This window comes from Tiliqua scincoides, chromosome 5 (genome assembly GCF_035046505.1).
Source record: "Tiliqua scincoides isolate rTilSci1 chromosome 5, rTilSci1.hap2, whole genome shotgun sequence".
Classification (NCBI taxonomy): domain Eukaryota; kingdom Metazoa; phylum Chordata; class Lepidosauria; order Squamata; family Scincidae; genus Tiliqua; species Tiliqua scincoides.
The window spans coordinates 103,858,364-103,882,703 of NC_089825.1; the positions used below are offsets into that span (position 1 = coordinate 103,858,364).

General features: G+C 45.9%; 1 protein-coding gene across 2 annotated transcripts; it reads right to left on the reverse strand.

Annotated features, from left to right (window-relative positions):
• Positions 1 to 8,043: 8,043 nt before the first annotated feature.
• LOC136652056 (olfactory receptor 13G1-like) lies at positions 8,044 to 10,391 on the reverse strand. Of its 2 annotated transcripts, none has more exons than XM_066628897.1 (2): positions 10,249 to 10,391; positions 8,044 to 9,395 (listed from the first exon to the last, which is right to left on the reverse strand). In XM_066628897.1, the coding sequence occupies exon 2, from the start codon at positions 9,348 to 9,350 to the stop codon at positions 8,427 to 8,429; it is 924 nt and encodes a 307-aa protein (XP_066484994.1). In that variant the 5' UTR covers positions 9,351 to 9,395; positions 10,249 to 10,391; the 3' UTR covers positions 8,044 to 8,426. The 2 variants fall into 2 exon arrangements, with proteins under 2 accessions (XP_066484994.1, XP_066484992.1); XM_066628895.1 differs by having other exon boundaries at positions 10,245 to 10,391.
• Positions 10,392 to 24,340: the final 13,949 nt, after the last annotated feature.

Consider the following 24,340-nt stretch of genomic DNA (forward strand, 5'->3'; position numbering starts at 1 on the left):
TTCCAGGTTTCATTTAATGAAAGAGCAACATTTTTGTTTTGTTTTTTAATTGCAAATGCTAACAAGCCCTGACAGAGTTCAGTTCCCTGGGGAAGGAAAAAGAGAGAAAAAGATAGCTAAAAAAAAGAGATCATTGCATACAGAGCTGTCTTTGCTGTAATGCAGTAATCAGAATGGGCTGCAAGGAGTGGAACTCTTGGAGGGGTAGTCTGTGGACATTGGCCAACCTCTCCAGCCAGACACTCCAGTGGGGAGAGCCCCACCTGCTGAGAGAATGCAGAAGGCAGATCACAGAAATGGCGGCCCCATCTCCCTTTGCTGCTGATGCATGGAGATGAGAAAAAACAAGCCACAGCTTCAAATTGTTTCTTCCCACTCATACATTAATTATGAAGCTCCAAATAGTCAGGGAGAAATGATCCCAAGTGCACAAACCTTTCTGTTCTTTACCACAGCCCCTCTCCCTCCTCTGCACTGTTTGAAATGGGAAAAAAGCTGGCAATAAAATTTTAAAAATCACAATAGATTTCAATACTTCTTTGGGGGGAAGATCTTGCCAAATTTCCCTAGCCATGCAAAACATTTATTATCAAGATTATTGGATTGGATTGAGGTGAACAATATAGCTAGCAATAGATAGATAGATAGGTAGATAGGTAGATAGGTAGATATGTTTTGCTTAATGAATGAGAAGCAGATTCTTTATGAAACATGATGGAGAAAAATTACAATAGAGTTTGCTGTAGAATGTAATGTGAGTCATTAATATAAATTTTTCCCAAAAATTAATAATGAATCAAATCATTTCCCTACTCAACACATCTTGTTCCAGAAGCGGTTCTCGCACACATACCTTGTAATCAGAACTACAGACTGTAGAGGAATACTTCACCCCTGAATTTTATATATGCAAACCTTAACTGAGCCCAGTTTCTTGAAAGAAGCAAAAGATCTTGAAAGCTTAAGATATCGTAAAGATCAAAATTACCTTTCGTATTGGTTTTCTTATGTTGAATCTGTAATAAGCGGTGAAATATTCTGTTAGAAACAGTGGAAAAGTAGCTGATATGGCTGAGAAAATAAATGAAAAGGGAAACAAAATTCTAACAAACGTCTACGCAATGAACATGAATTTAGAAAGGGGAAAGGGACACTCTTTTTCTTAAGGGAAGTTATATATACTGTATATATAAGACGTTTTGGTAAGGAGTGACTTTGGGATCTCATTTACTGTCCTTGTTTCTCTATTCCCATTGGGCATCATCCCCAGAGCCTCATTTATTTCTGAAGATCTAGTAACTCTCTGAAGTTATTTTGCATGTGTACCTTCAAGGTCATTGTTTTGAATGTCTTTGTATAAATGTGAATGGGGAAGACAATACAGTCATCACGCAATATCTGCAGGGGCAGTGGCTTAGCTAATGATCATGTAGCCCAGTGCCAAGCTCAAAATGTTGCCCCGGAAGTGAAGTCACAACCGGAAGTGACGTCATGCCCAGGCTTTTTAAAAAGTGAAAATTGGGAGGAATCCACCTCCTCCCCATAGCAGCTCACCACCCACTTGCTCCCCTGCCTCCCCCCAGTCAGTGGCATTGCTAAGGCATCTATCTGCTACCTGGGGTCAAAGAAAATTTTGTAGCTCCCCCTCCATAACAAAATCAAATTTAATTAAGTAAATAAAAAGTTATTGGTTCCATGCTGTATCATAATAACATCTCAATGGCACTCAGAACAGTCAGTCTCATAGGTCAGTTTTGGGTTATGAAAATCCACTTTTTGTTCCATAAAAGCAGTTGTGTTTTCATTTTTTGGTTAATTGGCCATAACTTTTGATAGAATAGAGATATTCTACTATGGTTTGTTTCATTGCATTCTGCATGAAATTACCTTTCCAATGATATATAATATGATGGTATTATTCATACATACCAAGACTTTCACAATTTTGGTCACTTGTGTCAAGCTCAGCTTGTTGTCCCCCTAAAGCTTGATGCCGGCATCCCCCTGCTACCCCCTGCACCCACTGCACCCCCTTAGCTACACCACTGTGCAGGGGTTCTGCTGTGGCCCACCTCGTGGATATGGAAACTGAGGGTATGGGAGATTATATATATGTATTATATAAATACAGTAGCAGCCCTAAGGGCCCCCCCCCCATCATTACTTTCGGTTTTTTTTTTCTTTAGTAGCACTTGAATCATGGGTATTTCTTGTTAACAAAGAAAGATTCTTGCTTAAATATCCCTCAGGAGGTGCATTTGCACATCAATTCCAAAAATTGCATCGTAACAACCTCTTTCTTAGTTCTCAATGGGAGAGAAATGCCTTCAAAAAAAATTAAAGGTGTTTCCATATACCTGAATCAGAGGTGGTTCATATGCAAACCACCAGGAGGAAGCATTTATTACTTTTTCTCCAGTGCTGTCCTTGGTGCTTATGTACAGCCTCCCCCATTTTTATTTTATTTTTTACTGAGCACACAGCTCCAATACTTCAGGATCTTGGAGAATATGTCTTCGTGGGGTGGGGGTGGGGGGTTTGAGTAAGAATACCCTGGAGAAAAAAAATCCTTTTTTGCAATTGAGGTATATGCTAAAAGAGCAGCTGAGGGTGTTTTCCAGGCTTATGACAGACATAGTTGCAATGATCCTCCTTATCCATAGGTTGTGGATCAGCAGATTTGACTCAATGCAGGTGCCTAACCCTTGTCCAGAGGTCCTCAAGAACCTCCTGGTTGCATCTGGAAGGCATTTCCTGTTTTCACCAAAAAAAGGAAGTGCCTTTCAGGCATTGACCAGGAAGCTGTCTGGGGCACAGGGAAACTCCCTATGAGCTACCTCCCTCAGCCACCTACCTCAGAAGGCCTCCCAGAGGTATCTCGAAGGCACTTTCTGCAAATTTCTGAAACATGACTTTTCACCCATTTCTGCCGGGTTTTCAAAGCGTGGTTTTCTGCCCAGTTTTTGCAAGTTTCTGAAATTTGGGGTTTTGCCAGTTTCCTGCGAGTTTCTGAAATGTGGGGTTTCACCCATTTTAGGTGAGTTTCCAAAATGTGGGGTTTCACTTGTTTCCACCGAGTTTCTGATATGCAGCTTTTTACCTGTTTTCTGCAAGTTGCCAAAAAGCGGCTCTTTGCCTATTTTTTGAAAGTTTCCAAAATGTGGAGTTTCATTCATTCCTGGTGATTTTCCAAAAAGTGAATTTTTGGTGAATTTCCAAAACATGTGTTTTCACCTGTCTTTGATGGGTTTCCAAAACCAGGTTTTTGCCTGTTTTTGCCAAATTTCTGAAACATCCAGATGTGTCTGGAAGGTCATCTAAGATGTAGCGAGGTCATGTGCATTGATAGGAGTGGTAAGAGATGGATGGGACCCCATCTTACTTCCTTAGTAAAGAAGCTGTGAATGAGCCTGCAGCACCACAAAAGATAACCCTTTGGAAAAAATGATTCACACATCATCACCTTCAGGAGGTGATTACAGAAGTTTTTGTGACAGTAAGACATCTAAATTCAAGCCTGTCACAAAGACAGGGCCCTGCCCCCTCTAAAAAAAAAGAAATTGCTACTTTGGTTTCAGATTTTTTTTGGGGGGGGGGGGTGGAATGATGAAAAGTGAAATATATGACTGCTTATGACAGAAGTTGTTCTTTGTCCCTCCCAGTGGTTCATTTCACTACGTATCACAGTCTTGAATGTGGTTGGGCTGTCTCTCGGAAATGACATGGGATAGAGCTGCACAGTGATCAATGGCTGAACTGCCAGATCTAAATCCCATTTGTTCAAAGCCTAAAATTTCATTGGTGTTTGACTATTAAGTCTGTTCAGTAAGTAGGTTGCATATAGCTTGCCACATATTGAAAGAAGGTTTACTGGTCTAAAATTGGTAGGGCAAGTTCTGTCCCATTTCTTAAAGATGGGGCAAATCACAGATTGTAACCACATTTTGGGTATAATCCCAGATCTATTAATTAGAGTAAAAAGTCCAGTAAGTATGGGTTTCCACCAATTAGGTGCAATTAATTGGGAGGAATTAAGTCAGGGCCAGTGGCCTTACCTGATTTTAATTTATTTATTATGTCCACAATATCTGCTTCAGAAACTGAAGGCCACTCAGGTAGCTCTGGTAGGGACTTTTACATCAAGAATGGGCTGATAATGCAGCGTCAAAAAAGAGATCTCTGAAGTGTGACATCCAAGCTTGTGCAGATATCTTAGGAAAAAGGTCAGGATTTTTATGAATTATATTTATTTTATTTCAATATTAAAAAGAAAACAATAAACAATATTAATACAAAAAACTACGTAAATACATAAAAAAGAAAAAAAGAAAAAGGGGAAAAAAACTACATAGTATACCTAACAGTGTAGCAAGAGCAAAACCAAAAAGTTCTAATTACTTACTGCAGTTATATTGATAATCCAAATTTGCACCCTTACAAAAACTCACTGCCCAATCCTAAGGGGCAGCCCAATCCTGAGCTGCCTGAGGAGCCCCCGCTCGGCAGCACCACGAGGGCTGCTGCCGAATCCAGCGCCTCCTGCTGGATTCTACTGGATCCTACTTCGGGAGTAGGGGACGTTCATCCCCTTCCCCTGGGTAAGGGAGGCAGCCCTGCAATGGGGCTACTCTCTAAAGTAAAGGCACTCGTGTAAGGCATGCAGCCTCCACGAGTGCCTAGGATCCTGCGGAGCAGAGTTCCACTGATCTTCCTCCTGCCCACCCCAGGCACGCCTTTGGCAAGCCCCCCTCCCCACGTCACACTGGCCTCCCCGCCCCCGGAATGCCCCCGTCCCCGCCCCATTCCCCATTCCGCAACCCGGCGGTCACAGATACTGCTGAGCTGCAGAACACAGGCTCCTGCTGGGTGTTGGCTCAGCGCCAGCTGGTGAACCTCCAGCGGTGAACCCCGCAAACGTGCCTTACGGCATGTTTGCAACTGTGGTCCGTGCATCCATTTTCACTTATTTTAGCCATGAGTCAAACCCCAGGCAGGAAAATCACATGAATACTACTTCATTTTTTCAATTAAAATGCTTGCAATAAGCCTACACAACACCTTTTCTGACCAAAGAGCCTCTTGAGTGCTTCCAAAATGTCTTTGTTTCAGAGTGTATAAACTAGAAGGTTAAATGCAGGTGTCAGCACGCAATAAAAAAGAGAAATAATCAAATCACTTAAATGGATTTCTTTGGTCTGAGGAAGTGAGTGGGAACTATGCTTGTGCCATAGTACATCGTCACCACAGCCAGGTGGGACCCACACGTGGAAAAGGCCTTCATTCATGAGCACGAGTAGCCAAGGCCTGTCATGCTCATAAAAGCCCTCCCATCCACCCTGAGCCTCTTATCAGTGTTTATTGTGTTGCATCTGGCCTCCCAGTGAACCAGGCCTGCATGGTGACACTAGGCAGATGCCCACTAGGTGGGGCAAATGCCCAGGAGGAGACAGACTACAACCAAAGAGTCCAGTGGACTGGGAGAACCACTGTGGCCGTGGCTGGCACCAGCTTGTCCACCAGCTGGCACCAGCTTGTTAGATGCCTGGTGGAGAAGAAGGGCGAACATCCCCCTGCCCCTACAAGTGACCCATGACTACACTGCGATGAAGCAGTCAGACATGGGTGACACTACTGCTGGAACAGGTTCTGTTTATTGAAGAGCCACGCTAATACTGCCTGGTGGTCAGGCCAACTTAGTCATATTGCATTTGAGGAAGACAGTCTTCTCTAGGATACCGGTCCCAAGCCTGCTGCAGTGGGGCCTCATCACCAGGTTGCTTTGGCTGAACACCTGCTCGAAGGGGGCAGAGCAGGCAGGAACCAGAAACAGACTGCAAGCGGCCATGCTGAGCAGGTGCAGCTGCCTTGCAGTGGCTTTTCCAGAACAGCAACATTGGGATGGGACATTATGCTATTGACCGGCTAGGTGTACAGATTCATCTCACGCTCAGAAGCGACAGAGCTGAAGGAGGTGGAGGTGATCTTCAACCTGTGGGTCACCACTCCAATGAGGTCACAATGCATCATTCTGGGAGTTGCAGCAACATTTCAAAGCCTGAGCAAGAGGAGGCATGGATCTAAACCAAGAATGATACTGCCTTATCAAAATTGAGTATTTAATACAATTGTGCATAGTCTTTTCTTGCTGTAAGGCCCTGCAGCTCCTAAGGCTGAACCTGCTCACCTTACAAGGTTGTTGTGAAGACATAAGAGGTAGCAGGAAAAGGGTGGGGGTAGGCAGATCAGGTCCTGAACTGCAATGGTTCCCCAGTCTGTCTGTCTGTCTGTCTGTCTGTCTGTCTGTCTGGGGTCATGGCACAAAAAGGGTTGAAGACCACTGAATTAGGACATTGCTTGTAGATTCTAGATTGATAGATCAATATGGTTTATGCATATTGTTTTATCAGTAGTGAATTATTTTTCAAACTCCCCAGACTACTCATCTGCAATACCGTTTCCCATTTTGGTCATGGAACAAGAGGAGTGACTTTATGCCCCCACTTTTTGCTGGACGAAGCACAAAGCCTTGGGGTGATGTTTCCTGCCATCTTCAGGATGACCGGATACAATGGAGGACAGAGTGCCTGTACTTTTAAACCACCGCATAGAAGAGGGAATTTTGGCAGATGCAGCTTTTAAGACCCTTTCATGTTGAGTTACACCTGCCAAAATTCCCTCCTCTATACATATCCTTCGCCATGTTCTTTTTATTGATATGAGACATATTTGTTTGTGGTGTGTGTATATGGGGCTGGGTGGGACAGCCCCAGGCTGCAGGACACCCTGGCCTAGGCCAGATTCATGACATTTGAATTGATTGGTCTCAGGAGGCTTCAGGTCCCATGGGCCTCAAAAAAGGCCACATATTCTGTTCCTCAGAGCGATTGCTCTCTACCCCACTCTAGGCGATTGGCTTCATGGAAGCCTTGACTTTCTTTTGTTTCTTTTGGGCAAATTCCATGACTGGCCACACCGTGCTTGCCTAGCAAATTTGAACCGGTGAAGAAAAGTCACATTCCTAACTTGAGGTAAATGACGTTGTTAGATGCACAAAAGAAGGGTCTCACCTTGCTTGCCCTCACCAACTCCACCACCAAATCAAATTGAGGTCTATGTTAATAGAAGCACTTGATAATTACTTCCACAGTAGCTTCTATCCACAAAACCGGGTCACAGACACTTTGTGTTCTTCGTTCATTTGTTGGTTCTTAGATACCATACATGAGAGGCTTCACTGGCCTTGTGTTGAGTCATCCATGGTGGAGAACTAGTAAAACCATTTGTCAGGCAGCCTCCACCTGGCTCTAAGTACATGCAATATGAAAGGCATTCACCACCAGATCCTACTCTACCTGGAAGCCCATCCAACCACTGCAGTAGCCTCCTGTCAGCAGTGTATTTCAGGGTACCAGCTCCGTTACGTACATTATATGTACACACATTGGACCACCACCTCAAGGCACTAGGCTTATCTCACCATGATCCATCTGTGCTGCTGCACTGGTTCTATCTACAGAGAAGAAATACAATCCCATTCCATTGGGCTGCTCTCTTAATCACAGTACTGTATTAATGGGCTGCTGCTTTGGTACTGAAGCAGCAACCCAGCCATGACCTCTCAATGCAAGTAGTGAATAAAGAGAAAATAGGCCTCATACTGGGTGTTTAGTTTTCTCTGGCTGCTCAGTATATTCCACCCCCTCTTTTATCCACTTCAGAATGCCTTCATCCATTACCCCTTCTGGCCTTGTCAGGAGAAGGTCTGCTTTCTCACAGACATAGCTGGACTGGCCTCACTTACCCTTGGCAAACAGCTCCCTTGGGTGGACACCACAGAGGAAAATCCATAGCACTGCAGTCTTAAGCAATATGGTGTGCCAACCGAACCTGCCAGTAAGCCCATGATAACATAGGCTTACTGGGAAGTTTGGGTGGTGGGTGTACTAAGAAAGCTTTCATGGTGCAGCAAGAAGATCTTCCCCAAAAGGCCTCTGCTTGACACATCAACGGCTCAGGTGAGGGGTATTTCAGCTACCCCAATGATGAAGCCCACATCTGCTGTTAAAAATGTGAGGTACTGTCCACCAAGGATTCACAGCCAGCCAGCAGTGACAAACGGAAGAAACTGCCATCCCAAAAGGTCTGATATCTGTACCTTTACAAAGAGAAATATCAAAACTGGAACATGAAATAACATTCCTATTATTCTTCATGGTCAAAAAACAGAGGGAGAACAAGAAAAAGCACATTTCTTTGTAGAACAGGAAGTCATTGGCATCTGGAATCATCACACATTTTTCTGAAGAGTACAAGAATACAGTGGACCCAAGTTGCATGCATTATGATTTATATACAGCTACATAATTTTTTATATATCAGCAGCAGTATAACTATTTGGAGACTAGTGTTCTAGTAGTTCCTATAGATTAATTGTGAGGTCTGTCAAGCAGTCTACCTCTTCCACCAAGTGCCTTCAGTGCCTCCTTAACCTCTTTGTTCCTCAAAGAATATATGACTGGATTAACAACAGGAGTTGCCACTGAATAAAGGAGAGAAACTAGCTTGTCTCTGTCTAGAGAGTAGACTGAGGTGGGTCTAATATATGTGTAAATGACTGCAGAGAAGTAAAAACTGACTATGCAAAGATGAGAAGAACACGTTGAGAAGGCTTTCTTCTTCCCTTCTGTGGAATGAATTTTAAAAATAGTGCTCAGGATGAAAGCATACGATGTTAAAGTCAACCCACAGCTGCAGATTCCAAAGATTACATCGGCCACAAAAGCCATAGTCTCATTCAGGTTGGTGTCTGAGCAAGAGAGGCTTAGAAGTGGGGGTACATCACAGAAGAAATGGTTGATAACATTGGAGTTGCAGAAGGACAACTGAAGCATTAGCCCAGCATGCACTGCAGAATTGACCATTCCGGCAACCCACACCCCTGTTGCTATCCCAACACACACTTCCTTCTTCATGATGACTGTATACCGCAATGGATGACAGATAGCAGCATAACGGTCAAAAGCCATAAAAGAAAGAAGCAGCAATTCTGTCCCCAAAGCCCATATGAAGAGATACACTTGGGTGATGCATCCATAGAATGAGATGGTCCTTTGGTGGGTCCAAAGTGTCTGGAGGAGTTTGGGAGTTGTAACCGAGATAGAGAAGACATTCACTAAGGACAAATTGATGAGCAAGAAGTACATGGGTGTGTGGAGTCTCCTACATGTCCAAATGGTAAAGATTAGAAGAGCATTACCCAGTAGGGCAGTCACATAGATGAGTGTAAATACCCCAAAGAGAAGTGTCTGTAATTCAGGAGAACTGATTAGACCAAGAAGTATAAACTCCATTATAGTGGATCGATTCTGTATTTCAGCATATCCAATGATGGGAACCTAGAGAGATAAATTACATTGAATTAAGTTATCAAGAGAGATCTTTAGGTCATTGCCATCTATACTTCAATTTGATGAATGTCAGAAAATTGGTACTTCAAAAGTCATTTTCAAGATTATGGGAGGTCAGTGAGAACTTAGAGAAAATTCAGCCAATTGTTAATTTATGTCTAAGTTCCAACCAAGTTCCAACTTTTAATCATTTTTATCCACTTCTTTGTAATTTATAATATCTTTTTTCTTAAAGGTGGAATTGCTCAGACATTTCTGATATGTTCCATTGCTTATCAAGAACAACCAAGCGCTTTCAGAAAATGACCCTTTTTCAACCTCATTTTCATAATCAATATTGGCATTGACAATGAGAGATGGAGTAATTATTTAATTCTATTTTGAAATATCTTTATGTTAAGCATGTGTCTCTACAATGTCGTTAATAAGCCAGTATAACTTGTTTCAAATGTAGTGTTGTGAATGTTATGCATCTTTCTTTCTTTCTTTCTTTCTTTCTTTCTTTCTTTCTTTCTTTCTTTCGGAAGGTATGTACAGTGGTCTTCCTTGTAATATAACTCATAGGCAGGGTGAGGGGGGAATCTATTATTATTGTTAGGGATGTTTATCCTGTGCTGAAGTGACTTGTTGTATGTAACAAGTTGAACACAATATATTTGCACCGATTCAGAGTCAAACCGTGTTCCTTTGTAAAATGAAACGGTGTTCAGGCTTACAATAATGAAAGGAGTGGATGGAGGGTCTCACTGTGGACATGGAATGGCCAGATGCCACAATTCGTAGGTGCAATAAGAAAGAGACACAGAGCATAGGAAAAGAATGAAATGAAATACTTACAGACATTCCTTTTTGCTGTTTTTTGCTTGGTGGATGTTGTCTTTCCTGCTTATGGTACAGAACAATTTCCTGTTCGTTTTATAAAATCTGGAAAGTACCAGAGCCAATTTTCTTCCATTAGCTTGAAGTCAGATAACCAATTCTCTTTCAAACACCCTCACTTTTTGAACAATACCAGTGAGCAGCTTTCAAATCTTCCTTTTAAGAATTCAGAAGTGCCACTGGGAGAAAGACCTCTGAGGCACCCCTTGGAAGGTGTTGATGAGGCCTCCTGTTGCCAATGGGCCTTTCATATGTCAGCACTTAAAACTGCTAAAATTACCACCCAGGCCTTATCTAGATTCTTCTGTTCTCGACAGCTCATATGTCCTGGCTGCTATCAACATATTGAACGCAAAGGTTGTCTCCCAACTTTCATATGGAATACAGATCTGGAGGCCTGATCTCAACGTTGAGGTAGAGAGAGCTCAGTCAGTCTTTCTATACAAAATTATGGGAGTACCGCACTGTGTCTCATATGTCACCCTGTGTTTAGAGACTGGACAAACTCGCCTCAAGACATTAGCCTGGGCCAGGTTTCTTAAATACTGGCTATGTGTCTGAGTGGGCAACCTTACTCAGAGCTATTATCTCAGACACTGTGCAACCAGCGGGACTTAAGTATTTTTTCACAAAATTCAGGGCGCAATCCTAACCCAGCAGTGACATAAGAGCAATGCAGCTCAGGGGTAAGGAAACAAACATTCCCTTACTGTGAGGAGGCCTCCAACTGCAGGATGCAGCTCATGTCCCATTGGCACCAATATGCCAGTGCTGGAAAGCATTGACATAAGGTGTTAGGATTGTGCCCTCAGTCCCTGGGTCTCTCTGTTGATACCTTGGGTGCTGAACCCTTAACTCCACCGGTCCTGCCTCCCTCACTCCCCACACCCTCCCCCGCCATGCCTCCCATGCTCTTTCCCCGCCTCCCCAACACGCCTCCAACCTGCCCTCTGCCCCCTCCCCCTCCCCAGAACACCTCCTCTCCACCTCCCCCCACACCTTCACTTACCTTACCACAGCTTGGCGGTCTGTGCAACTGCTGAGTGGCGGAGCTCGGGCACTCGCCCAGTACTAGCCCAGCACTGGGAGGCACTGGGCTACCACAGGCACACGCCCAGCAGTGAGCCGACGTGCTGAGCCCAGGTTTGGGCTCTGATTCTCTAGCAGTTATGTATGTATGTATGTATGTATATGTCGTTACAAAGTGTCATCCTTTACCATACAAAATATTCCGAAGTTGAGTTTCTACTTACAGTGGGGTGGGGGATATCCTGCTAATAGGGATCCCCAAAATGCCAAAAACAGTCATCTTTGCTGCCTTGTGGCAAAAAAATGGGGTGACTGGAGAAAGTTCTGAAAAACAGTCTCAGGCCTCACTTTTCACAGAAAAAATTGTGAAATTTGTGGGGGCAGTTTTTTTTTTTTTAATCCCTCTACTTAGCACTGGTTCACAAATGCAACCTTGGGAGGAAACAACTGAAAAATGTGGTGTGCAAGGCAATGCGATCTGAATACAAAACACACAGAGGTTGAAGGATGAGGCCCTTCAATGAGTCTCGCCCCAGAACACATCACTCAGAAGACTGGAGCCCTCTAAATGCACAACTAAGTGAAGCTTTACTTGACTTTTTCCTTTATTTTTTACACGTTTTAAAAGTGGAATACACAGATTCGTGATATCAGGGGGAGCGGGTCTGGAACTGACCCCCTACAGATACATGGGATGCCAGTATATACAAGTTATACATATATGTATATGTTATGTGTGTCTACGTGTGTGTGTGTGTGTGAAATTTACACTTTTATCCCTTTTTGTCTCTTTAACTTCCCCTTAACTTCCTCTTGTTGCATTTGTAGCTTTGTTATGTTATTGTATTTCTTTTATTATTCTCCAATAAAGGGGAAGTAAAAAGGCAGTCCCTGCAGCATCCACCCCTCCTTCTTCCAATTCACCTTCCTCCCCCCCTTCCATGCCAGACGCAATTCCCTGTCCCTCCCCTTCCCTGCCGCACTCCTCGTATTACCGCCATTAGTCATGGACAGACCACTTCATTGTGGGGTCTGGGCTTTTCATGACCCCTTACCTCTGCATATTGGGGCATCCCAGAGACTTATAGATCCTAATGGATTCCTGATGGCACCAGGGGACTTTCCGACTACTAGGGCTGATGTCACAAATGCAGCTCCGGTTGACCTCTGGAAGTAGGAAGCAACCACAGCTGTGGATCAGATCACTTGTAGGTAGAAATGACTCAGGCACACATTCAACAGGTACATTAAGCCTTGCAAGAGACTGGCAAGCTTTATTTCTTGACATTCAGCCTGGATGAATTTCTCTGCAGCCCAGTGTTATGCTGAGTGATCAAGGCATAGGGTGGATGAACCGACCCTAATTTGTAAAGGTAGTATAATTTAGGAGACTACACAAAGTATGCATTGCTTACATCATGTTGAATTTAAGGTGAACACCGTAAATTCACCTGAAATTTCCACACTTCTATTGAGCACAAGCAAAAATTGAAAGCACCTGAAATAACATCTTAAAACAAAAAGCCCTTTATGTTACACCAGCAACAACAATCTCCCTACAAGGAACACTACCCTGTAGTGGTGGTGGGGCTTGCATGCTTCAAAGGCAAAATGGCCACCGCTTTACTCCGTGGGTCCACAGCAGCTGTGGGAGTCTGCTCCGTTCCCTTACACTGTGTAGAACTCCGGTGGACAATAGGTGTGGGGCAATGGATTCTTCAGAAAGACAACCAAGCATTCCAAGGTGTTGATATCTTATTATATAGGTTAAATCCTCTCACAGATCTCTCCTTTCAGTTTGCTCTTCTGTGTCTCTCATCCATTTTCACTTATTTTAGCCATGAGTCAAACCCCAGGCAGGAAAATCACATGAATACTACTTCATTTTTTTTCAATTAAAATGCTTGCAATAAGCCCACACAACACCTTTTCTGACCAAGGAGTGTTTTGAGTGCTTCCAAAATGTCTTTGTTTCGAAGTGTATAAACTAGAGGGTTAAATGCAGGTGTCAGCACGCAATAAAAAAGAGAAATAATCAAGTCACTTAAATGGATTTCTTTGGTCTGAGGAAGTGAGTAGCTAACTATGCTTGTGCCATAGTACATCATCACCACAGCCAGGTGGGACCCACACGTGGAAAAATAATAATAATAATAATAATAATAATAATAATAATAATAATAATAATAATAATAATAATAATAATACAGGTATTTCTATACCGCCTTTCTAGGTCCTCAGATTTCTCCTCAGACTTTATTCAAGGCGGTTTACATAGGCAGGCTAATTTAAATCCCCATAGGGATTTTTACAATTGAAAGAAGGCTCTATCTTTCAAGAGCTACAACAATTCAGATGTTTCGTTCTGATCTGGTCTCCATCCTGGCCTCCATCCTCCCCCGCTTAGAGCAGATGGAATAACTCGGCTCAGCTTGACAGCTGCTTCAAGGTCGCATAGTGCCAGTGGCCTCGAACTGGCGACCTTTGGATGTTATCTTCAGGCAAATGGAGGCTTAACCCTCTAGACCAGACCTCCTGCCCATTCATGGCCTTTATTCATGAGTACGAGTAGCCAAGGCCTGTCATATCTTCAGGAATGGAATACATACAGGAGGGGTGTGCAGTTGCTCCAAAAAAACCACCTGTAGGAGGCTGGGAGAAACCAACCCTGACAAGGACAAGGCAACAACAGGTCATTTCTGGAAAGACCAGAGGAGTGTCATGTACTCCCTGCAGGAAGCAGCTGCACCCTCTGCTTTGGACCAGGACCCATCTTGCAACTACACCCTTGGATCAGGCAAGCCTCGGCACAGTGAACCAGGCCTGCACAGTGACACTAGGCAGATGCCCCTAGGCCTCATCATCAAGCCACTTTGGCTGAACACCTGCTTGAAGGGGACAGAGCTGGCAGGGACCAGGAAAAGGCTGTGAGCAGCCTCACTGAGCAGGTGCAGCTGCCCACACTGGCTTTTCCAGAATGGCAATACTGGGACGGGACGTTATGTTATTGACCCGATCAGTGGACAGGTTCATATCACATTCAAAAACAACAGCACTGAAGGAGGTGGTAGTGGCAGCGGCAGTGGCCTTCTGATTGGAACAGAGTGGAACAGAAAACCATTAATATACCAGTCCTATCAAAATCCTCCTGCCCCCAATGCAATGGAACCACCAGAGAGCAAGCTGCATTTGGGGGGGGGGGAGTTGGCAGTGAAGGAGGTCTCTTCCAGAAAAGGCGAAGTTCCTTTGCACCAGGGTAAGCCTCCACTGCCCAGTGGGTCTACTTTAACATGCACCAGCGATGTTCACTTTCGAACATCTGCTCATTTTCTTAACCATCATGCCAAACCAGCTCATATTTACTGTACTGGTTGACATACCTGCCATGGATATATACTGAAACACTCAGGTTTGCTTCTGTGTTGCAGGGATCTCTGGTCAAGTATAAAGCATGTAGGACATGTGCCACAGCATAGACAGCACTGTAGATGCTGTAGCTCTTACCATACTCATCTCAAACAGAGGTGGTTTTCTCAGTTTATTGTCCCCTCTACATTTTTGACACTGTATGATTTCCAATTCCCATAGGAAAGTTCCTGAGATTCTCATCAGGTTTTAATGTCAGAAGAAAATCCTTATATGCTGGCACAGCATTTGTGTGGAATAAGAAAGACAATGCTCCATGCAGAATATTTGACCCCACCAATACCCCATTGCTTAAAGCAGCAAAATTCCACTTAGAAGGCATGATTCAATCCTTCTTTATATGGATCCCCATATCAGATTTAATCCTTTCCAAGAAAAATATAAACAAAGCAAGAAACTTTGAGTCCCCACCAACAATAATCACTTTGACTTCAGTTGGTAACATGGCTGATTTCATTGTCTTCATTTTTGAAATTTGACTTTCGACAAGATCTGGTTCTCCTTTCCTTTGCAACCATGCAACACAAATGCTGTTCTGTGCCAGCAGAGATGACAGGCTCTGCAGAAAGCTTTGTCCTTCATCATCATCTGAAATCACGTCCAATCCATGTCCATTTGAAATGCAGGAGTAACCGGACAATCCGAGTGTGATGGAGCATTTCCCTTGGTGCAATCCAGTAGCAAGAAGGGAAATCAATTCTACCACTGGCCGTCCTGCCACCTGTACCATAAGTAAACTAGAGAAAGGCAAGAACATTACTTTTTCTTGGAGAACTTACATGTTTCCACTGATATGCTTCTCAAATATTCCAATCATACCTCTTTCTATTCTTTCCACATTTTGATTACAGGTATTTATTATTGTATGGATGAGTATACTTACCCCGCACCCACCCATAAGACACTAGACTGTGGCTTGGCTTTTAACTGGTGCCCTTTTATTGAGGAATTTACAACAAATGCAGCAGGGCAGGATAGGCTATAAAATGCCAATTCTCACGGTGCGAGACCCTAAGTAAGGGGAAACTACTCTAGTCATTCACCTCCCCTGTAAGTATCTTGGGTGCACCACCCGACTCAAGGTCAAGTCCAGTACAACGCCTGAGTCAGCCCATGCTCGGAGCCCCCCAAAGGGTCAAGGCAGTTGAACTGCTCAGCCAGATGGACAAGCCTTGCCAAGCTTTGCCAGTTTGGTCAAGGGCTTGCCAACCAGCCTCCTTGAGAGCCATCATAAGAGTGGTCATGGTCCACCCCATATCTTGCTGCCTCTGATTGGACACCAGATGTAGCAGAACCCAAACCCTACCCAAACCCACACGCATCATGCCAATTAACCAATAAATGAAATGACCAACAAAGGGAGAAACCTAGTCTTTTAAAATGGCACCTGACCCATTGCAGTCTGGGGTAAGCGAAAAAACCACCAACCAGGGCCAACAATGCTGACAGCAAAAGATTCCTACTTGGCCCTTGGGGAATGATCAGATAATCTCAGACTGCCTGTGGGGCAGGAAGCTGGGAGAAGTCACCAAGTCGGACTTAGCTTGGGCGCAAAAGATGCACGCCTAAAAGAGCTTGGTTCCACCCCCAGCGCATCTCCTCCGGAGGGAAGCCTCAGCCTGGTACACAAGGCGAGGCAGGCAACAGTGCGGATATCGTGCTAATGGTTTTTCTATCTCTACTTTAATTGGGTCATGCTCAAGGCAACAATATACATCAAAGTATAACATAATCCCAATCACAATCAAATGATTAAACAATTATTAAGCGAAACTGGCTACAGAACACAACCATGTTAGGGAAAGACAGAATCAATATCTAATCACGGGAAAAATGCTTGGTAATGTTTTGGGCTCGGCTCATGGAAGTATAAGGAGATTTTCATACCAAAGCTATCGGGCTACCCCTGCACGCTCCAGACATACTGGGTGGTGCAAAACATGCTGTAAGTCTCTCTGGAATCAGCGGTAAAAATGCTTGTCTGACTCTGAGGCCAGCGCCAGTTGGCACTGGGCTTCAGTGCTGGAATGATGTGTCACTGGAGTGCTGAACAGTAAGTTTCCTGCAAGTGGCCAGTGAGACTTTTTCAGGGTAGTCAGAGGGAAGGTGGGGAGGGGTCAGAACGGGGCAGAGGGAGGGCCGTCCACAGGGAGGACCAGGCCCAAGAGGGGGATAGAGACAGCGACAGATCCTGTCACCAAATCCTATGCTCCCTCCTTAGCCAAAAAACCTGACATGTGGCTCCTTGGTTCTGCATCTGCTCAATAGCAGATACAGACCAGAGGAGACCTATTAGAGAAGGCATTGCTTTACACAGGGATAACTACGGCTGTCTCCCTGATACCATAGGATTCAGCAGTAGTCATTTTGGAGCGGCTGTGCCTCTGGGCTCTAGGGAAACATAGGACTGCTCCCTTAAATCCCCTTTCCACTCCAAAACCTTCTAATTCACACCCCCTCCGCAGGGTACAGCACACCCGGTTTTGGTGTAGTTGCACCAGCAAGGGAGGGTAGGATTAGATGGTAGGTCTTGGGGTAAGGGATACTTCAGAAAAGACATTTCAAGGTGTAGATATTTTATTTTAAAGGCTAAAGCCTACACAGATCTCAGCTTCAGGTTCCTCATGTTTCTCTCATCCATTTTCAGTTATTTCAGCCACTAGTCTAACCCCTGGCAGGAAAATGACATGAATGCGACTGCATTTGTTCTGTTAAAATTCTTACAATAAGTTAATGTTCCCAATAATATCACATTTTCCAACAAAACAGGCTCTTGAGAGCTCCCAAAATTTCTTTGTTTCTGAGTGTATAGACTAAAGGGTGTCAAAACACCATAGATAATGGAAACAATCAAGTCACTTAAATGGGTTTATTTGGTCTTAGGAATCGAATAGCTAACTATGCAAGTGCCATAGTACATGGCCACCACAACCAGGTGGGACCACATGTGGAAAAAGCCTTCATTCTGCTTCCTTCTGAGTGCATTCTTAGAATGGCCACAAGTATGCACAGATAGGAAAAAAGGATGAAGCAGAGGGGCAAGATCAGGACAAGTAGACTGATAATGTAGAAACCAACTTCGTATAAATGGAAATCTGTGCACACAAGTTTAATGATGGCTTTAGCTTCACATGCTATGTGGTTAGTAACATTGTTTCCACAAAACTTCACTTCCATTAAGAAAAAATCAAGCAGGGCAACACTCGTGGACCCACCCTAAGTGAGAGAGATCAGCACAATGCAAACTGTCTTGTTCATGATGAGCATGTAATGCAGGGGGTTGGAGATGGCCACATAATGGTCGTATGCCATGAACGTCAGAAGTAAACATTCAGTTGCCTGCTGTATGCCATAAACCATCATTTCAAAGTAGCAGCTTTGAAGCGACACCACTGGTCTGTCCTCTAAGCAATTCACTATGATATGTGGGACTGCTATAGTTACAAGACAGAAGTCCAGAACGGATAAATTACAGAGGAAGAAATACATGGGGTTGTGGAAGTCGCGGTTCACAGACAATGACCGTGATAATCATTCCATTCCCAATGAATGCGATTGTGAAGGCAACAGCTAAGAAAATCACAAACACCATCCTCTGCTTGATCCAAATGCTGCATCCAATGAGGACAAACTCAGTCACTAATGTCTCATTTTCTTCTGCTACCTGTATTAGGGGGAATCTGGAAAGAAGAACAGATGAAATTAACGTAACTGAACAACACAGAGAATGGGAAAATGCAAGTATAGCAGTAGACTACAATGTAAATGTTATGGCCAATTCCATTCCCCCCTTTGTGCCAGCAGAGAGAATGATCCACCATCACAGACTTGCACAAACATGCCATAAAACACACTGCAATAGTACAGGAGTTAGTAGCTCCAGCGGGAAGGTCTATGCCACCTGCCGGCAGCAGTGCAAGTGTTCACATGCACCGGAGCAGGTACAGAAAGGTGTGGGAAGTGTGAGGAGAGGTGTATTAGGGCAGGTGGAAGATGGGGAAGATGCCGTATCCTACATTCCTTCCCGAACCAGATGTGAGCACCCAACCACAGTCACCGGGCAAGCCTGGAAAATTAATATGCAATATATGAACATGTAGCAGTGCCAATATAAACACCTGGCAATGCCAGTGCAAAGAGCACCCAACCGCTGTCATGGGCTGCACCTGGAAATTTTTGTGGTGTCTACATCACCCCTCGCCCTACCACCAGGGGAGGGGGAAATGGCCAAGCCAATCCCTTTCAATGCTCGTCAGGCTCCCTGACATAGTATTTAAATGTGCAGGAGCGCCAATGGCCAATCCGCTGAATGTCCTGGAGGCCGATATCAGCTGCAGGCGATGTAGCCCCAATCCTGAAAGAGTGCAGGCCGTAGTCTTCCGCTTGGAATCCAAGGTCTGCCACTGCCTTGTGAAAAAGGACCCTAAACTGGAAAAATGTAACAGGTGAGGCATCAACATGACCAAGGCACCACAAACTGTAGGACGTGCAGCCAAATAGGACCGAAGTGTCCTTACAGGGCACAAGACTAGGTTCTGTGCCTGGCCCAGTTGCACCCTGAAACCCACCCCCTGCTGGTCAGTTTTTGAACGATGGAGGGTGATAATGACCATGTCAGCCTTAATAACTACATCGTGCAGCTGCAAGGCCCTTCCAGATTCGTCGCCACTGAGGCACATAAAACCTCACTGAGGCGGAAGGCACGAAAAAACATAATAATGCTAATGGTTCGAAACAGCAAGGACTCATAAGGAGTTGGCACAGCACCTCAAAACGATTGGTCAACCTAACTAAAATCCCGGGGGTAATGGGTTTATGCCGGTCAGGCTCAGGGGGACATACTCGCTTCAAACCCTTGACCAACTTGTCTACCCTAAAGTCTGTAGTAGCATCAGAAAAACCTGAGGCCTTGGCACAGAATGCCAATGCCGCCAAGTACACTGATAGACCTACAGGATAAATTAATCCCATGCAGGTATAAAAGGAACCACATCAGGTGTTCTGGCAGAATAGGCCAGACTTGGGGTAAGGCCAGAGCTGCCCGAAAGGCCTCAAATTCCCTTGCCTTACTTTGGTAGCTGTGATGGGTAGAAGCTGTGAGTGTAGACCAAATTACGTGTTGTGCTCTGCACAGCCAAGGGTCCAAAGCCAAAGGGGCATCGGGTCGGGGTCCCGCAGCGCCCCTGGTGCCAGCTGATGGAAACGCTCTACCTGAAAATGAGATAGGGTGTCAGCTATACTGGTGTCAAGACCCGGTATGTGCTTGGCCAAAAATAAGGTGTTATTTTTAAGGCAGTGCAAAACGAACACCCTCAGCAGCCTCATCGCCCATGGGGACCGGGACATCTGCTGGTTAACGACAAGCACCACAGTTCGGTTGTCGCACCAGACACATGGTGGATTTGGCAAATTCCTCTGCCCATAAATGAACTGCCACCACAAGGGGGAACAGCTCTAGAAAAGTCATGTCTGTGGTAACCCCTTCTGAAACCCATGCATCCGGCCAAGGGGCGGAACACCATTCCCTCTAAAATAAACTCCAAAACCACCCACAGCATCAGAGTGAACCTGCAGCTCAGCCTCAAGTAAACACTCCTGCCACCAGAAGGATACACCATTATAAGACTCCAAAAACTGTAACCAGGTTACCAAATCTGCTTTCATGTCCTGGATGATCTGCAGGCGGTGGTGAGGCTTCCTAATACTTGCCATGCAATCGCACAGCCTTCTCAAGAAAGCTCAACCAGGGGCAACTACCCTGCAGGCAAAATTCAAATGTCCCACCAGAACCTGCAAATGTCTCAAGGACAATTTCCGAGCCTGGAGACCAGCAGGAATTAGCTGCTGCAGCCTAAGCAACTTGTCGCCAGGCAGCCTACTGCACTGCTGTATAGTGTCTAATTCAATACCCAAAAACGTAAGGGTAGTTGCAGGGCCCTCAGTCTTGTCGTGGGCAAGCGAAACACACAGCTCCTTACACACAGACACAAAGGTATGCAGCAGGTGCAGGCACAGATCAGATCCATCTGTGCCCATGAAAAGAAAATCATTCAGGTAATGGACCACTGAGGTGAGTCCTGCCCTGCTCACTACTACCCACTCCAAAAAGGAGCTAAATTTCTCAAAAATGGCCCAGGAAATTGCACATCCCATTGGTAGCGCTGTATCCAGATATAAGGAACCATTAAACTGAAAACTGAATATCTGCCTTGGCCATGAGCGCGCCACACCCACAGCCACGTACCACCCCGATAGCTTGGTCCAAAGAATATGTCGTAATGAACTTAGGTGTGCAGGGATCCTATCACTAACTGAGCCCCCTTAAGGATAGGACAGATGGTGAATGAGACGGAAGGTCCCAGGGACCTTTTTGGGAACTACAGCTAAAGGGGACACTTGAACATTGGGAAACGATGGAAACTTAAAGGGGCCTGCCAAACAGCCAGCTCCCAACTCCTTATCTATCTTAGCTTGAACAATCTCCTCTATACCCTTGACTGACGGGAGATTCCAGGCCCAGGTAGGCCCAGAGGGAGGGGGTGCAGGAATCCGAAATCCCTTGTCAAAACCTTCAATTAACAGTTGAGCATCCTGAAACTTCAGATGCCCCTTCAAAAATGCAGCCAACACCTCTACTCTAATCAGGGTGGGCCCCCTTTCCAGCTTGAGGAGGCTGACTGCCACCTATCTAGGCCTGCCCCATTTGGGGCCTGGGACCCCTCCTAAATCCTGCCAACTTGGGGCACACGAACACCGAGTGCTGGCCGTTACACTGCCAGCAGTCATGTGCAAAAGTGCAGCCTGCCTTGCCGCACCACCCCGTGGCGTTAAACTCGTAGCAGGAGCAGGGGGATTAAACCCAATGCACTCCTGATATCCTTGCCACAGTCCCAGTTGTACTCCGAGCAATCAAATGCCCACTATCGAATCGATCGCCTAAATTGGACCAGGCCGGCAGGATAATTTGGACCCACAATTCCCACTGTGGAACCTGCCAGTCGAGGGCGGGGTCATGCGAAGCACGTAAATGAAAATGTTCATCATATGCAAGCCAGGCCGTGCCCACATATTCGCGGAAAGCTCTGTGGATAATATCCAGGTACTTAAAAAGCGCAGTCGCCCGTGTTGGCTGCATTTGGATAACAAGTGCAGCGTAAATAATGAATCCATTCAACCAATCATTCCAATTTTTATCAATTTTCCGCCTTCGTACCACTTGGGGGTCAGGCGCTGGGTCACCCACCTTCAAGGCTGGCTCAGGATCCTTGTGCAATAGACAAAACACATCAACAAACTTGCCCCGCCAATTTTTTTCTTTAACTGCCAAGGTGAGGTGACCACCCCAAGGCAGGTCCACATCCTCATAAGCCACTTGAAGACACTCACCTGACCCTTCTGTGGCTCCCTGAGAAGAAACCCCATACGGCACATTGGCATAAGGGACAAGGCCATAAGGGAGACTGGAGACCGGGGAAACCCCCATAAATGGAAGAGCGGCAGCTACAGTCTTCCCCACCTGGGGTGCTGGCACCCCTGGGGAGATCCCAGGTTGCTGCCATATGCCTGCTGAATACGGGAATGGGTGGGCTTGCAACACCTGAGAATAACCCTAAGCTGGCCAATAGGGCGTCACAGCCGTAGGTGCCAACACTGGGGCATTCACTCCTTCTCTCTCATCCCTTACTCCAGCCCAAGCTGAGCTACCCATCTGCCCGCTCTCACCCACTGGAGGCATGGGCACTGCCTGGGAAGATGCCGCTTGTGAATGCTGCTGCTCATCAGGGTCCAATGCCAGTGTCTGAACAACTGGAAGTCCAGCTGGAGACTGTTGCTCAATAGGTTTCTCCAAAGCGGTGAATCTGGAAGAGAGGATTTGCATGAGCTTCGCACCACGCCCCTTCTTGGTAGGCCTCCGACTGGGGGGGAGCACCTGATGTGCTGCCACCATTTCCCAGACCAGCCTCACGCATGGATTTCTCCTTCTCGAGCACCTCCCCCCGTGCAACCAGGGGCTACAGCTCAGCTGAATTATCCTCCTCATCCGAGGAAGAAGCCAGTGTGGGATTGGGGGGCAATGCCTTGGGGCCTCCCCCCCCCCGGATTTCTTGTTTCTCTTAGGCATACTTACAATTGAACAACTGGGCAGGGGTGGCCACTGTAAAATAACCAATTTATTTTTAATTTTAATTTGTTTTTTTTGTTTTGTTTTGTTTTTAATTTTATTTATTTTTAATTATAACTTCCCTAATTATTAATAAAGAATTAAAACTTATTCCCCCTTTGTCTTTTCTTTATTTAACCTTTTTTTTTTAATGTGAAGGTTGCAGCAAAACTGTCAACCAAAACTAGGTCTCCCATCCAAGCCAGGACCACAGCTAACCCTGCTTAGCTTTGCTGATGCTTCAGCATCAGCACCACACAGCCACCAGCCCTCACAGCCAAGTGAAGGAGGTGAGAGAAACTGCGCTTTTGCACTGCGCACAGGGGGAGGCGAACTGCCCAGTGCCACACGCAAGCCTCAATTGCAAGCAGGAGGGCAAGTGTGGAAGCAAGCATCTGTTGCCCTTTGCCTACAGGCGCAACAGACTGCCGGTGAGGAGCCCAGGCAGCATGCTCCAGCGGCCCCAATCCAGGCAGGAACCAGTCACAGCCACGCTGCTCCAGGCAAGGCACATGCCTGGATTGCACTCCCACGGGGCGCCTGCAAACCCAGCAGGTGGCCCGTTCCTTGCAGCCACCCCACTCAACCAGTGGGGCGAAGGGCAAGCTCAGGCACGGACCCGCCCAATCAGAGCAGCTAGGCACCCCAGGGTCGGCTGCCAAACTGCCCGCAGGAGGTGGGGGGGAGGTCGCACGCTCAGCGGGTAGCCCAGCTGGTAGCTACGCCTGGCCGCTGCTCAGCCCATGAGCGGGGAGCTCGAGTTCCCCCTTGCACCAGCCCTCACGCATGCCAACCCCAACCAGTGCAGCGGTAGCACCAGCTGCGCTCATGCAGCATAGGAGGGGCACAGCCAGACCGCTGCCACTGTGAGGAAAACCCCCACAGCCAAGCCAAGCAGCCCCAACCTGGGCACAACTGCTTGCAGCCGCTCACTGCCCCAGGTAAGATCCCAAAAGAGGGCAGGTGGGCAGGCACTTGCCCACAGCCAAGTCCGCTGGGCTCAGAGGCCACAGCAACGTGGCCTGTGTCGGGGAGCAGCGCAAAGAAGATCCTTCCCTGATCACTGCCTGATCCCGACTGAGTGGGCTCCCCCGTGCAGCCGGCACATGGCCTCAATCCAATTAGCCCCCAGCTAATAGGCTGCAGGGCTGGCCCCTCCTGTGCCTCGTGCGGGGGCAGGGCAAACGCTGATGGCGTGTTATTTCACATGCCACCAAATTCTTGAGTATATACATCTCTTGTATATACTACAAGAGATGTAGTATATACGTATGACATTTTGTTGCGGAGTGGCTTTTTCGCAGTCTTTGCTTCTGGATTTCCATTGGGCATCATCCCCAGAGTCTCATTTATTTCTGTTGTAACTTGCTGAAGTTATATGTGCCTTAAAGGCCATTGTTGTGAACGTCTTTGTATAATTGTGAATGGGGAAGACAGT